General features: G+C 35.7%; 1 protein-coding gene across 1 annotated transcript; it reads right to left on the reverse strand.

Annotated features, from left to right (window-relative positions):
- Nucleotides 1-4,636: 4,636 nt before the first annotated feature.
- LOC132252543 (ABC transporter C family member 3-like) lies at nt 4,637-11,367 on the reverse strand. The gene is made up of 10 exons (XM_059735445.1): nt 8,862-11,367; nt 8,473-8,559; nt 7,746-8,396; nt 7,474-7,638; nt 6,485-6,779; nt 6,169-6,383; nt 5,768-6,073; nt 5,548-5,611; nt 5,228-5,467; nt 4,637-5,149 (listed from the first exon to the last, which is right to left on the reverse strand). The coding sequence occupies exons 1-10, from the start codon at nt 11,196-11,198 to the stop codon at nt 5,025-5,027; spliced, it is 4,485 nt and encodes a 1,494-aa protein (XP_059591428.1). The 5' UTR covers nt 11,199-11,367; the 3' UTR covers nt 4,637-5,024.
- Between the last annotated feature and the right edge of the window lie 790 nt (nt 11,368-12,157).

A 12,157-nucleotide genomic window follows, 5' to 3' on the forward strand; every position in this document is an offset into this window, starting at 1 on the left:
AAAACAACTTGTTTTCCTCTGTTTGGTTGGTGAGAAAGCTAAGGAAAATGAGTGGGAAAAAATTCATGAACCCGAAAAAATATTACCTAGCTGTTGGTGGAGCTGCTGGTGGGAGCCACTGGTGGGAGCCACTGGTGGGAGCCACAGCCGGTGAGGAGAGAAAATGGAGCCTCAGATGGTGGAGCCGCAGATGGTGGAGCCGCAGATAGTGGAGAATACTTTCTGGTTGATTTCGGGAAAAAATTGGGTCTCCAAAGTAAAAAAACAATTTTGACGAAGATGGTTTGTTGACGTGGATGGCTGACGTGGATCCAAAAGAGTATTTTGGCAAATAGTTTGAAAACGGGATTAGTTTGGGTTTTTTTTTCTAAACAAATACTACTTCGGCCATAAACTCCTATATTCACCTCCCCCCATTTCCCGTACCCCTCACTCCCCCACTCTCTTCTCTCCTCTTTTTTTCCATGGCACTTTCTATTTTCACCTCCTCCCATTTTTCTTTGTTTTTGGGCGGCCAACCCATTTTTTTGGGGAGCATCATTCTTCTTCCCCTTCTCTTCCCTCACCGACACCATACCAATGACTCTCATTCTTTCCATTCATCATCGTTATTCATCACCGTCATCATTCTTCTCACCGTCAGCCACTAATTTGACCACATTCCACCCTCAACGTCCTTCCCTCTGTTTCTCTCTCTTGTTTTCCCTTTCTTCGTTCCTTTGGTTATTACGGTCTCCGCCTACTAGATCTTGTTGTCGGAGATGCAAGCACTGTTGACCTCCACCTCCCGATGCTTCGATCATCACTGCCACTCCTTCTATCATGTATTGTTGTATTCCATCTCCAATTTAGGGTTTCAAATGTGAGGTTTTACTTATTTATTTATTCCTTCTTTGAATATGTGTTTTGGACCTTTTTTTGGCTGGATTGTTGACTTGAATGGGTTATTTTGAGATGTTATGTGTAGATATCAGTTCGGGTTGGTTTTTGGGCTTGGCCTAATTGTGGAATTGATTTGGATTCCTTGTTGTTGGGCTACTGTGATTGCTTGGGTTTCTGGGTTAGCTCTTTTGGTCCACGTTTTTGTTACTTGGCTCTTGGTTCATTAGCTCAAGGTTGCTTTTGTTGGGATTGCAATTACTTTTGGTTTCTCTTGGGATGGTTGTTTCTTTTCGGGCATTAAAGGTATTTGAACCGGAATGCCAAGTGGAATTATTGTTCAAACTTTACTATTGGTAATCTTGACAGTTAGATGTGATTGGAAAAACAATGCACATGCAATAGCCATGCTTTTTTTTTTATTAATTTTTTTAAAAAAAAACTTTTAATGCTAAAATCTTTGTTTCTTAATTTATTTATTTTGTTTATTCTTTTTTTATATATATATATATATTCTCAAATAACTCTTTAAAATCTCCTAAAATTCCAAAGTTCTTTATCTACTCATTTATCTATTCTTTTTTTTAAAAAAAAAAATATCATTTTTGAAATAATCTTGTAAAATCTGATTTTAAAGTTAGTTTACGAAACTCCAATTCTTAAATTCAATTTTCCAAAACTCCAATTTTTAAAATTTAATTCTTCAAAATTCAATTCTCGAAACAATTTCTAAAATTCTAATGTTAAATTTAATTTCCCGAGATTCAAAATTTTAAATTTAAATTTCTAAAAATTCCACAATTCCAAATTTAATTTTTAAAATGCCACCTTCAAATAAATTTTCGAAACCCTAATTCCTTTCAAATCAAATTTTCAAAAATTCAATTCTCAAATAATTCTTCAAAATTCCATTTTCTTAAATTTAATTTTCAAATTTCCATTTTCAAATAATTTTTCAAAATTCCGATCCTCAAATTTAATTTTTTTTTTAAAAAAAAACTCCATTTTTAAATAGTTCTTCAAAATTCCAATTTCCAAATTCAATTTCTGTGAAACCAAGGTTTGGTTAATTTTGATTTTGATAATAACAAAATAAGGTTTAGAACTAATGATTATATTTCAAGTGTGATTAGGCAAGATGATTTCCAAAGTGACAATCACAAAAATAAATCAAGCCAATGAGAAATCATGAAGAAGAAGACCACCTCAAAGAGAAGTGTTTTTCAAGACCTAAGCTTCATAAAATCTCTTTGTAAGGTTGTTGGTGCACTAGGATTTTCATGCATTACATTTTTTACTTATGCACCAAAATCATCCAAAAGTTATTTTGTTTTAAATATTTTAAAATTTGGATAATTTCATGTTTTCAACTAAAACCTTGTGTTAATTGTTTTTCAAACTTGTTTTAAAGGTTTTAAGTTAAAAAAGTTGGTTGTTGAGCCAAAAATGGCTCAATCGGTTGAATCGGATGAGGAACCGGTTGACCGCCAGCCCAACCGGTCTAGGTCTGGGTCGACCCCTAGCTCAACCGGTCGAGGTCCGGGTCGACCCCCAGCTCGATCGATCGAACTCCCAATGACTAGTTTGACATTTTTTTTCTTCTATAAAAAGGCTCCAATCTTCATTGTTTCAGAAGCTTAACCTTCCCAAACCTTTCTTGAATATATTTGAGCATTGGAAGAGTGTTTTTTAGTGTACCATTATTCTAAAACTTGCATATCCTTAGTGCACCTTTCAATCATAGTTTTCTTGTATCATTTGAGCTTAAAGTTTTTGTACTAGGATTTTATGATATCATTTATTTGTAAATCTTTGAGAGGAAGTTTCTCAAGTGTGGGGTATTACTTGAAGGGTTGTTCAAGAGTGGGATATCTATTGAAAAGTGTAAAGGGTGCTTGGAGTCAAAAGTCCAAGAGGGTGAATTGGAACCATAATCCAATTGTATTGCTTGAAGGCTTGGTTTGGAAACCTTGAATTAGTGGAACCTCAAACTTGGAATTGAAGATAGAGGAGAGTGGATGTAGGCCGGGTTGCACAGAACCACTATAAAATCTTGTGTTTTCATTCTCTCTTTCCTACTCTTTTAATTTATATGCAATTGTCTTTATATTGTTTATTATATACTTGCATATAATTGTCTCTTACATTCACATAGTTTAAATTTGCAAAAAGAGACCATCACACTATTCACCCCTCCTCTAGAGTGATTACCATATGTTGGATTAGCCTAATTTTTCTAACAATTTCCGATTTCCAAAATTTCAATTTTCACATTTATTTATCTAATCATTATTATTTTTGTTATTATTATTATTCTATTCTATTTATTTATTTTTTTAAAGTACCATTTTTAAATAATTTTTTCAAACTTACGATTTCCAAATTCAATTTCCAATTTCCAAAATTCCAATTTTCACATTTATTTTATTTAATCATTATTATTTCCGTTATTATTATTATTCTATTTATTTATTTATTTATTAAAATTCCATCTTTAAATAATTCTTCAAAATTCCGATTTCCAAATTTAATTTCCAATTTCAAAAATTCCAATTTTCACGTTTATTTATTTAATCATTATTATTTTCGTTATTATTATTATTCTATTTATTTATTTATTTAAAAAAAAATTCCATCTTTAGATAATTTTCAAAATTTTAATTTCTTTCAAAATTTAATTTCCAACATTCTAATTCTTAATTTAATTTTCAAAATTCTAATTGTCAAATAATTTTCAAAAATTCCAACTGCTAAATAATTTTCAAAATTCCAATTTCTTTCAAATTTAATTTCCAAAATTCCAATTCTTAAATTTAATTTTCAAAACTCCAATTTTTAAATAGTTTTTGAGACTTCAATTTTCAAATAAATTTTAAAACTCCAGTTTTCTTTCAAATAGTTTTAATTCCACTCCATATTTCAAATATTTTTTTAATTCACAAATTTTCTTCGATTTTCAAATAATCTTTTGTTTTCCTAGAGTTTTTTTAATAAGCATGAATGAATTTTTCATAATTCCAAAATAATTAAATTTGTGATATTAATTCATGCAAAATAAATTGAGCTTCGGTGGGGGCTCTACATATAAGTTTTCTTTTTTGATTGCCAATTATTATGCTTAATGAATATTACTCGATCATTGTTTTGTTCTTTGATATGCATGTGATAATTTTATACTTGAGTTAACCTTATTTCCATGATAGCGCATTATTACTTGTTGCTAAGGTATGTTCTCAATCCTACTTCATTTATTTATTTGTTATCATGCTCGATTCGTTTTATTATTCGATCATTTCATTGGTATCCATTAATTTCTTTATCAATTGTTACATCTGTCTCACCTTATTTAGTAGAAACCTGTTTTTAGGGACTTGGAGGGGTTTTTCGGTCTTTTACAATACCTTCCCAATAAGTAACCTGACCCTCGGACCCAAATCGGTTTTTCGCAGACCTGTTTTTCCTTCAAGAGTCACATTTAGGGTTTTTTTCTTTCTTATTTTGTTTTTCCCTTAAAAAAATAAAACAAAAATAAGTGGCGACTCCAAATTTTTTCTAAAAAAATCATATTTTTCACCAAATAAATAAAAAGCGAGTTTCGTTATCGAGTGGGAACGCATCGTGCGAAATACGGGGTCCACAATTAGGTTTATAATATATGTTGGATACATAGAACATAATTCAAAGTGGGGAATAAGTTCTGAATTAGGAAAAGTTTTCAATATGCTTTCAACATAAAGTTATGAATGAAGAAGTGTAATTTTGGAACAATGAAAACTCTTGATCCATTAATAACATATCAAGGATAAGGAGGAGAAAGCAAAGGATCACTGATAGACGACTGATCATCTCATTCATATGATCATAATACAAAAATATAAATTAAAGGAACAAAGGAAGAAGTCTCTCTCTACTTGGGACTGAAGAAACTTTCTGTGTTAAGTGGCATACAGTTGAATGCGACCTTCAAACCATTGATAATCTGCTTCTACGATACCCATCATGTGATGAATGACTCTTATATGGAAAATAGAGGGGAAGAAAAAGACTACTGCATATGGGATTGTAATTGCATTTCAGTTGTTGTCATTGTCAAGTAAGATTTTAAGTTGAAGTGGTTGAAGGGTGAAGCAAGCGGGCTTTCTGATTCAGGTATCAGCCACGTTTTCAAGACTAGAATTTGACCTCACAGTGTACTCTGCTACAAGCTTTGCAAAAGACGACGACTTGTTCTCTAGCAATCTGGTGGGGGTATCATATTCCTCAACAAGCCCTGCACCAGCAGTTCCAGGGAAATAAATCAAGACGAATGCAGATGAAGTTAGAGTGAGATCGTGTTGACAGTACTAACCATGATCCAGAAGTAGAACCATGTCACTATCGAGGACAGAAGTAATTCGATGTGCAATGGTTATGACTGTAGAGTCGACAAAGTGTTGTCTAAGGGTTTGCTGAATCAGATTATCAGTGGCTGTATCAACTGATGCGGTAGCTTCATCAAGCACCAAGACCTTGCTTTTCTTGAGTAGCACTCGGCCAAGACAAACCAGCTGCCTCTGACCCATGCTCCAATTCTCTCCATTCTCAGTAACTGCCAAATTCACATCAATATTAGGAGACTTGTATGAGGTTCCTCTTTAAATTTTATGTTAGCAAAGCGGGAGAAATAACCTGCAGAATCTAGCTTTCCTTCTTTCTTCCTGACTTCATCTCCAAGCTGGCACTTATCCAGAGCCTGAACCAATAAGTTAATTAACAACATTGCATTTCTACAGTAATAAGAAATGCAGCAAAGGAAACTATATTCCTACTGTATTAAGAAAACATAGTAGAGGAAAACCACATGTCCACCTTACTTTTTGAGTATATCAATAGAATAAACAAAGCCTACCTCCCAAATCTGTTCATCTGAGTACTCTTCAAGTGGGTCAAGGTTGCTCCGTACAGTCCCTTCAAACATGGTTGGATCCTGAGGGATAATGCTTAGTCTGGACCGCAAATCATGTAGTCCAATGGAAGAGATGTTGGTACCATCTATCGTAATCTGACCAGCGGCAGGTTCAACAATTCGAAAGAGGGTCTGTATGAGGGTTGATTTACCACTGCCAGTTCTCCCTACAATGCCAGTCTTCATTCCTCCCAGGAAAGTGCATGTGAGACCTCTCAATACAAGTGGCATGTGTGGGGCATAGCGGACCTACATCCACACTCACCGTCATCAAACATATGGAAATTCCTCTGGCCAGAGCAAGCCATGAATAACCCTCTAGCATATATTCAAATTGAAATTACCTGCAAATCCTGAATATCAACTTGTCCATGTGAAGGCCAAGAACATGCTGGCCTGTTTTCTTCTATGACAAGAGGCGGCTCACTTGGAATGGAAGTGTATTGAAGTATTCTCTCAACTGATATAATTATATTCTCCATATTGCAAAAATTCCATATTACCCAAGCTAGTATCATGTTCAAATTAAGTCCATATGTCACTGTTAGGCCTGCAAGACCTTTAATGGAAGTGGGAAAGAGTATTAGTAATTCTCCTATGCCATTTGCTACTGAGAGTAAAATGGATAATCAGTGAATAAACCAGATCAGAGCTACTTACCAGGATCAATTACTCCCTCTGGAACAGAGATTAAGAAAACCAAAGAGAAGGCAAATGTAACAGAAGATAGCATATCCAAGCGGAAGCACAGCCATTCTATTGCACCAGCAATGCTAAACTTGGGCCGTATATACCCATCTATCAATTTCATGTTTGTGTCCCTGAATCTAGATTCTTGATCAAAGCTCCTGATGGTCATAGATCCTGATATAGTTTCGGAAAAATGTTGTATTATTGGAGCTTTGCATACTCCGGCCAATCTTGATAGTTCTCGTGCTGAAGGTATGTAATATTGCTGCATAATTATAACGTTGAAAGAACCTTTTGCTCATATATGATATAAATCTAAGCTTAAAGGAGTACTGAGGGAGAAAAATGGTTTTGGAAATGATTAAAAAAGAAAAAAATACATTACTTAAACATCCATCTAAACAGAAAAACCTGCAGTCTATCTTGCAGCCAATTTCATTATCCTTATCTGAAAAATGAATTGGCACTAAAAAGCCACCATATCAAAACTAAAGAAACTTTCATTTTGAGGCCATATTAATTGGCATGGTACATTCATATTGGCACCTTCATATGCAATGCTTGTGATTCAGCCCCAGCTCAGCTCGATCAGAAAGGAAAGTTGAACATGCCATGAATTGTAAGAGTTATCCTGAATTATGATTCCATTTTAATGCAGTTGGTTTAAAACGAATCAAATTTCTCAGTAAGCAATGCACTACTCCAGATTTTTCCTAAGCAACATTTTGGAGTAAAGCTCAGTTTATAGGCAAAATGATTTTGAACCTACTGGCATTACAGCCAGATATGATTGATAGTCTAATCTGGAAGAGTACATGGCATATGTAAGCGAAGAAAATAAATAATGTAATATGAGAAACATGAGGTGATGTTAACTGCAGAGCATGAGATGCCATGTGACAAGCCATGTGTTGGCATTAAAGAACGAGCAGAGGTCCTAACAGGTTCACAATGGTTACCTGATACCAGATGCAGGTTGCAGCCACAGGAATAAAGACAATGAAAACCTGCCATGCAACCTGTGACATTACTGCAATAATTCCCAGGAGCTGAATCAATTGGAAGGCACATGCCCCAACTTGCGTTGCAATGTTTGTATCAATCGTACTTTGGTCTGTAGAAGCCTGAAAAAAAAAATGAAGGATCAATTAAGTGCTATTCTAACACTTCAGTTTGGTCAATGGGGAAAAATGCAAGGCAGCAATAGATATACATTCATATTTGCACTTACTCTGTTTAGAATCCGTCCACTTGGGGTGGCATCAAAGAATGACATTGGGGCACGGAAGACGCACAAATGCATTTTATTGAAGAGTATAGTAGCTGTCTTGTAACCGGCTGTTACAAGAAGCATGGCTCTAGAAAGGACGCAAAAGGAACTTCCAACAGCCAAAGCTACATAAACAATTATGAGAGTAGAACCTCTAACTGCAGGTTTCACATCATCTGACACGGGACTTGCCCAAGCCATCCAATAATTGCTTCCAATTTGAAGCAGCTGAAAGAGAATCTGTGACAACAGTATAAAGGGCACAAGAGCCCCTCCATATGCTGTCCTCATGTAATTCCAATAAACCCATAGCCCAACTTTACCTTTCTCTCTCTCCTCTTCTTGAACAAGCTGACCTTTTGGCCCATCTATCTCCTCTGCTTTACCATTTTGGCCACCGCTGTTTTCTTCTTTTTCAACTACTTCAGAAGTACCACCAATATTATCACTATCCTCATGGATACTTAATTTTTCTGAAAGTGACCCTGTCTCTACAGAATTGAGTGCTGACAAAGCTTTCTTATGTGCACCAACAAGTTCCATAAAATCAGTTCCAGAGTTGAGAATTTCATTGTACTTTCCAGCTTGTGTAATTCTTCCATCTTTCATGACCTGCGGGTATGCTACATTTCTTCAGTTTATCTAATGGAAACAAAGGCAGAGAAGAAAAAAAATGGTAATTACTCACCAGTATGAGATCAGCAGCAGGTAAGAACTCTACTTGATGTGTAACATAGATCACAGTTTTCGAACCCAAGAGACCCAGCAAACATTCCTGTTATATGAAGATTACTTACAAATAAGATCAATGAAAGATTTTATTTTTATTTTTATTTCATTTATTATATATAATAAAAGGGAAAGGAAACAAAACAAAGGCCAATGGGTTAGCAAGGGTCCCTAATTACCTCAGCCAGACCAAGAACCAAATCTCATATAGCCCATAGCAGTGCATATTTAAACATACAAGGATAGCTCAATTTCTACTTGATGCAATGGCATTGTATAGATGACATGTTTTATTTCATATATATGTATATTGATCAAACTCAGGCTTTTATAAGAGAAAGAAATTACCTTAAAGAGATGGGTTCCTGTATGAGCATCCACAGCACTGAAAGGATCATCAAACAGATAAATATCAGCGTTTTGGTAAAGTGCACGTGCAATCTGTATTCTTTGCTTCTGGCCACCACTCAAATTGATTCCCCGCTCACCTATAACCGTCTGATCACCAAATGAGAGAACCTCCAGGTCCTTCTTCAAGGAACATGCATCAAGGACCCTTTCATACCTTTCTCTGTCCATCTCCTTACCAAACAAGATGTTCTCTTCTATCTTGCCACTCTGTATCCAAGGAGACTGAGCAACATATGCCTTTGTTCCACACAGCTTAAGGATACCAGATATCTTAGGCACCTCTCCCAACATACAGGAGAGTAAGCTTGACTTGCCTGAGCCTACAGTACCACAAACAGCAACCCTCATGCCACGGCACACCCGCAAATTAATATCCTTCAGTGTTGGATTAGGGGAAGATAAATCCCAAGAGAAATTCCCATCCACTATCTCAATTGCTGTATCAGAACTACCTTTTGGAAGCCTCTCGATAACATCACTCTGCAGGTCAACTAGACGAAGAAAGGATGTAATTCTGTCAAGGGATACTTTAGTCTGAACTATCATTGAGATTAGGTCAGGAAGAAGGTAGATGGGTTGTTGAAGTATCCTGAATGTTGCAAGTGAAGATAAGATCTTCCCTGATTCAAGCGGGATTCCTATAAGCATGCAAGTTCCAAAGGTGACCACGGACACAAATGTTGGGGCAACCCAGAAAAAAAAAGTGGTCATGGCTGAAGTGTAAAGATATTTTTTCAACCACCCCGTCTCATTCTTCCGAAGGTCTACAATTTTAGACAAAAACTTCATCTCCCATCCCTGAAGCTTGAGAATCCTCATGTTTCTTAAAATCTCAGATGTTGCCTTCATCCTTTTATCTTTTGATTCCATTAACTTGCCCTGAAACTTCTCTTCCCATTTCCCCAGTGGAACATTTGCCAACATAACAATTATAGTTGCAAAGAAAGCTGCAACTGAAGCAAGGCCGACGTTTTTATACAAGATTAGCAAGGCTAAAGTAACTTGCACAATAACCATCCATGGTCCATGCATATACCAAATGAAATCCCCAATTCTCTCCGCATCAACAGACATAAAATTAATGATCTCCCCAGTAGTATGGCCCTGCTTTGACTGGCAGGAAAGAGTCAAACCCTTGTTGTAGATCATTGTGATCATTACTGCTCTGATCCTAAAACCAACCTGCTGCAATCTAAAGGAACACTGCCTCAGTGAAAGGCACTCAACAAGCTTCGCAAGAAAAAAGACCATAACCAAAACATAGCCTTCATTTTTGAATTCCCTCCGCCCATTGAGATATTGAACGAAGGTGTCAATAAGATAGGGCCCAACATAAGAAGCTAAAATGTCCAAAAGTAGGAATAAAGCCGTCAATAGGATTTCTGCCCAAAATGCAAAGATCAATGCTTTCACCAGCTTAAGCGTGGTCACTCCATTACTTCCACCACAATCACACTGGAGCTTATTTCTAAATGCTGGAAAGACCGCTACAACGCTGTTGCTGGTATCAAGCTGAGGAACATCCCCAAGGTCTAATGTTTTCTTGTTACCCTCAGCAATCAAGGGACCGATCCAAGAGAAAGTAAGAAGGCTAAAAAAACCAGCTTTTGAAAAGGGGGTCACAGTTTCTTCCCCCTTGGATTCATCAGACTCTACTATACTTATACTGGTGCCACCATTCAAAAGTGGTTCCCTAAGAATTGATTCCTCACCTTGATTATTTCCCAAAAACCCGGAATAGCACAAGAACAGACCAGTTATGACGTAGACAATGTCGGGCACCAAAAATTGAACTTGTAGGGACTGGTCTTTCTTAACAATGTCTATAACAAGGCAATAACAAGAGATGGAGAAGTAAAATCCCCACCAAACTCTTAACAAAAATGGGAACTTTGGTTCAACAGAACCATGGAATTGAGTGTGCAAATATACAGAAACTGCTCCCCAGGAAAGTGTTCTGAGCACTAAATCCAAAAGTGTGACCAGCTTTTCACCAGACCAGCCATTTCTATACCAATAAAAGTAGTTCAAAAAACACAAGAAGAAATTCAACAGTGACAGACCCTGACAGCATGCAAACGTTTGCTTATAGTACAAAAACCTAGTCCTCTTATAATTTTCAAGAGCACCCCCGTTGATTCTCTTGCACACCCATGATACAAACAGGAGAAGCAACAAAACTAGATGCAATGAGGCAGAAAAGGCACGTAAAAAGACTGGGTTTAGCAGAAAACCAATACCTGGGTACGTAACCATGGCTTCGAGCCCCACCATTTTTTGAGAACCTTTGGATTCCACTAAAATGGTATTTTGGAGGTGTGCTCATGAATTGGCACTTGACAGTGAAGATTTTTGGTACTTCATATATGAGAAATAAGATGGGATGTCACTGGTTTTTTAAGAGTGTATTCCACATGAGAAGGTCAGTCAATGGATACTTCCATGGGCGCCGGATAACTTGGCAGCCATCGAATGTTGACGGACATGGCAAAGAAGCTAGGCAGGCATGAAGAGAGAGACAACTTCAAGGACATAGAGACAATTTTCTTGTTTCCCTTTTTTTTATTGATCATATTTTTACTAGAATTTTCATTGCCAAATATTTTTATTTCCAAAATCCAAAAGATTTATGATTTATTTTTTTGATTCACATTTCATTCCAACAAACTACTCTATGGTATCATAAATATTTGGCAAATTCCCCATTATTATCTTATTTTCCATAAAAAAATTTAGAAACAAATTTCAAATTACCCGGATGACCAAAAAAAAAAAAAAAAACACCACACACACAAAAGAAAAAGAAAAATAATATTTTTTATTCAGCAATTTAATTTAATTACCATTATTTAGTTAATTTTAAATTAGAATTCAATTATGGAATTTAGTTAATCCCTTTTTTATTTCATAGTAGAACCATTGATATTTTTACAATCATATAGATCCAGACAATGACTACATTTGTTAAAAGTCAAAATCATAGTAGGCATCGCAACTGTCAGCTCATCATTTTGTCATTATGTGTTTTGCTTCTGAAGAACTGGTCAAAAGATAACCTTAAAAATAACTACTAGTCTACTACAAAGAAAGCCTAGAAAATAATTTCTATTTTTTTTTTTATTCTTTAAGGTTTGTAAACTTCTTTTTTTTTTTTTTTTTCTGAACTTTTATGCTTTATAAAGGATTATCCCCTTCATTCCCTTTGAAAATAGGTAACATTGACACTGGTTGTG

This window comes from Vitis vinifera, chromosome 19 (assembly GCF_030704535.1).
Source record: "Vitis vinifera cultivar Pinot Noir 40024 chromosome 19, ASM3070453v1".
Lineage (NCBI taxonomy): Eukaryota > Viridiplantae > Streptophyta > Magnoliopsida > Vitales > Vitaceae > Vitis > Vitis vinifera.

Excerpts from the sequence above, each read along its gene's own strand:
- LOC132252543 (XM_059735445.1), bottom strand. The coding sequence starts at position 11,198 with ATGGTGGGGCTCGAAGCCATGGTTACGTACCCAGGTATTGGTTTTCTG. Across the intron at positions 5,468-5,547 it reads AGGAAAGCTAGATTCTGCAG|TTACTGAGAATGGAGAGAAT; the intron begins GTTATTTCTCCC and ends TGAATTTGGCAG. Across the intron at positions 5,150-5,227 it reads GGTTCTACTTCTGGATCATG|GGCTTGTTGAGGAATATGAT; the intron begins GTTAGTACTGTC and ends CTGCTGGTGCAG.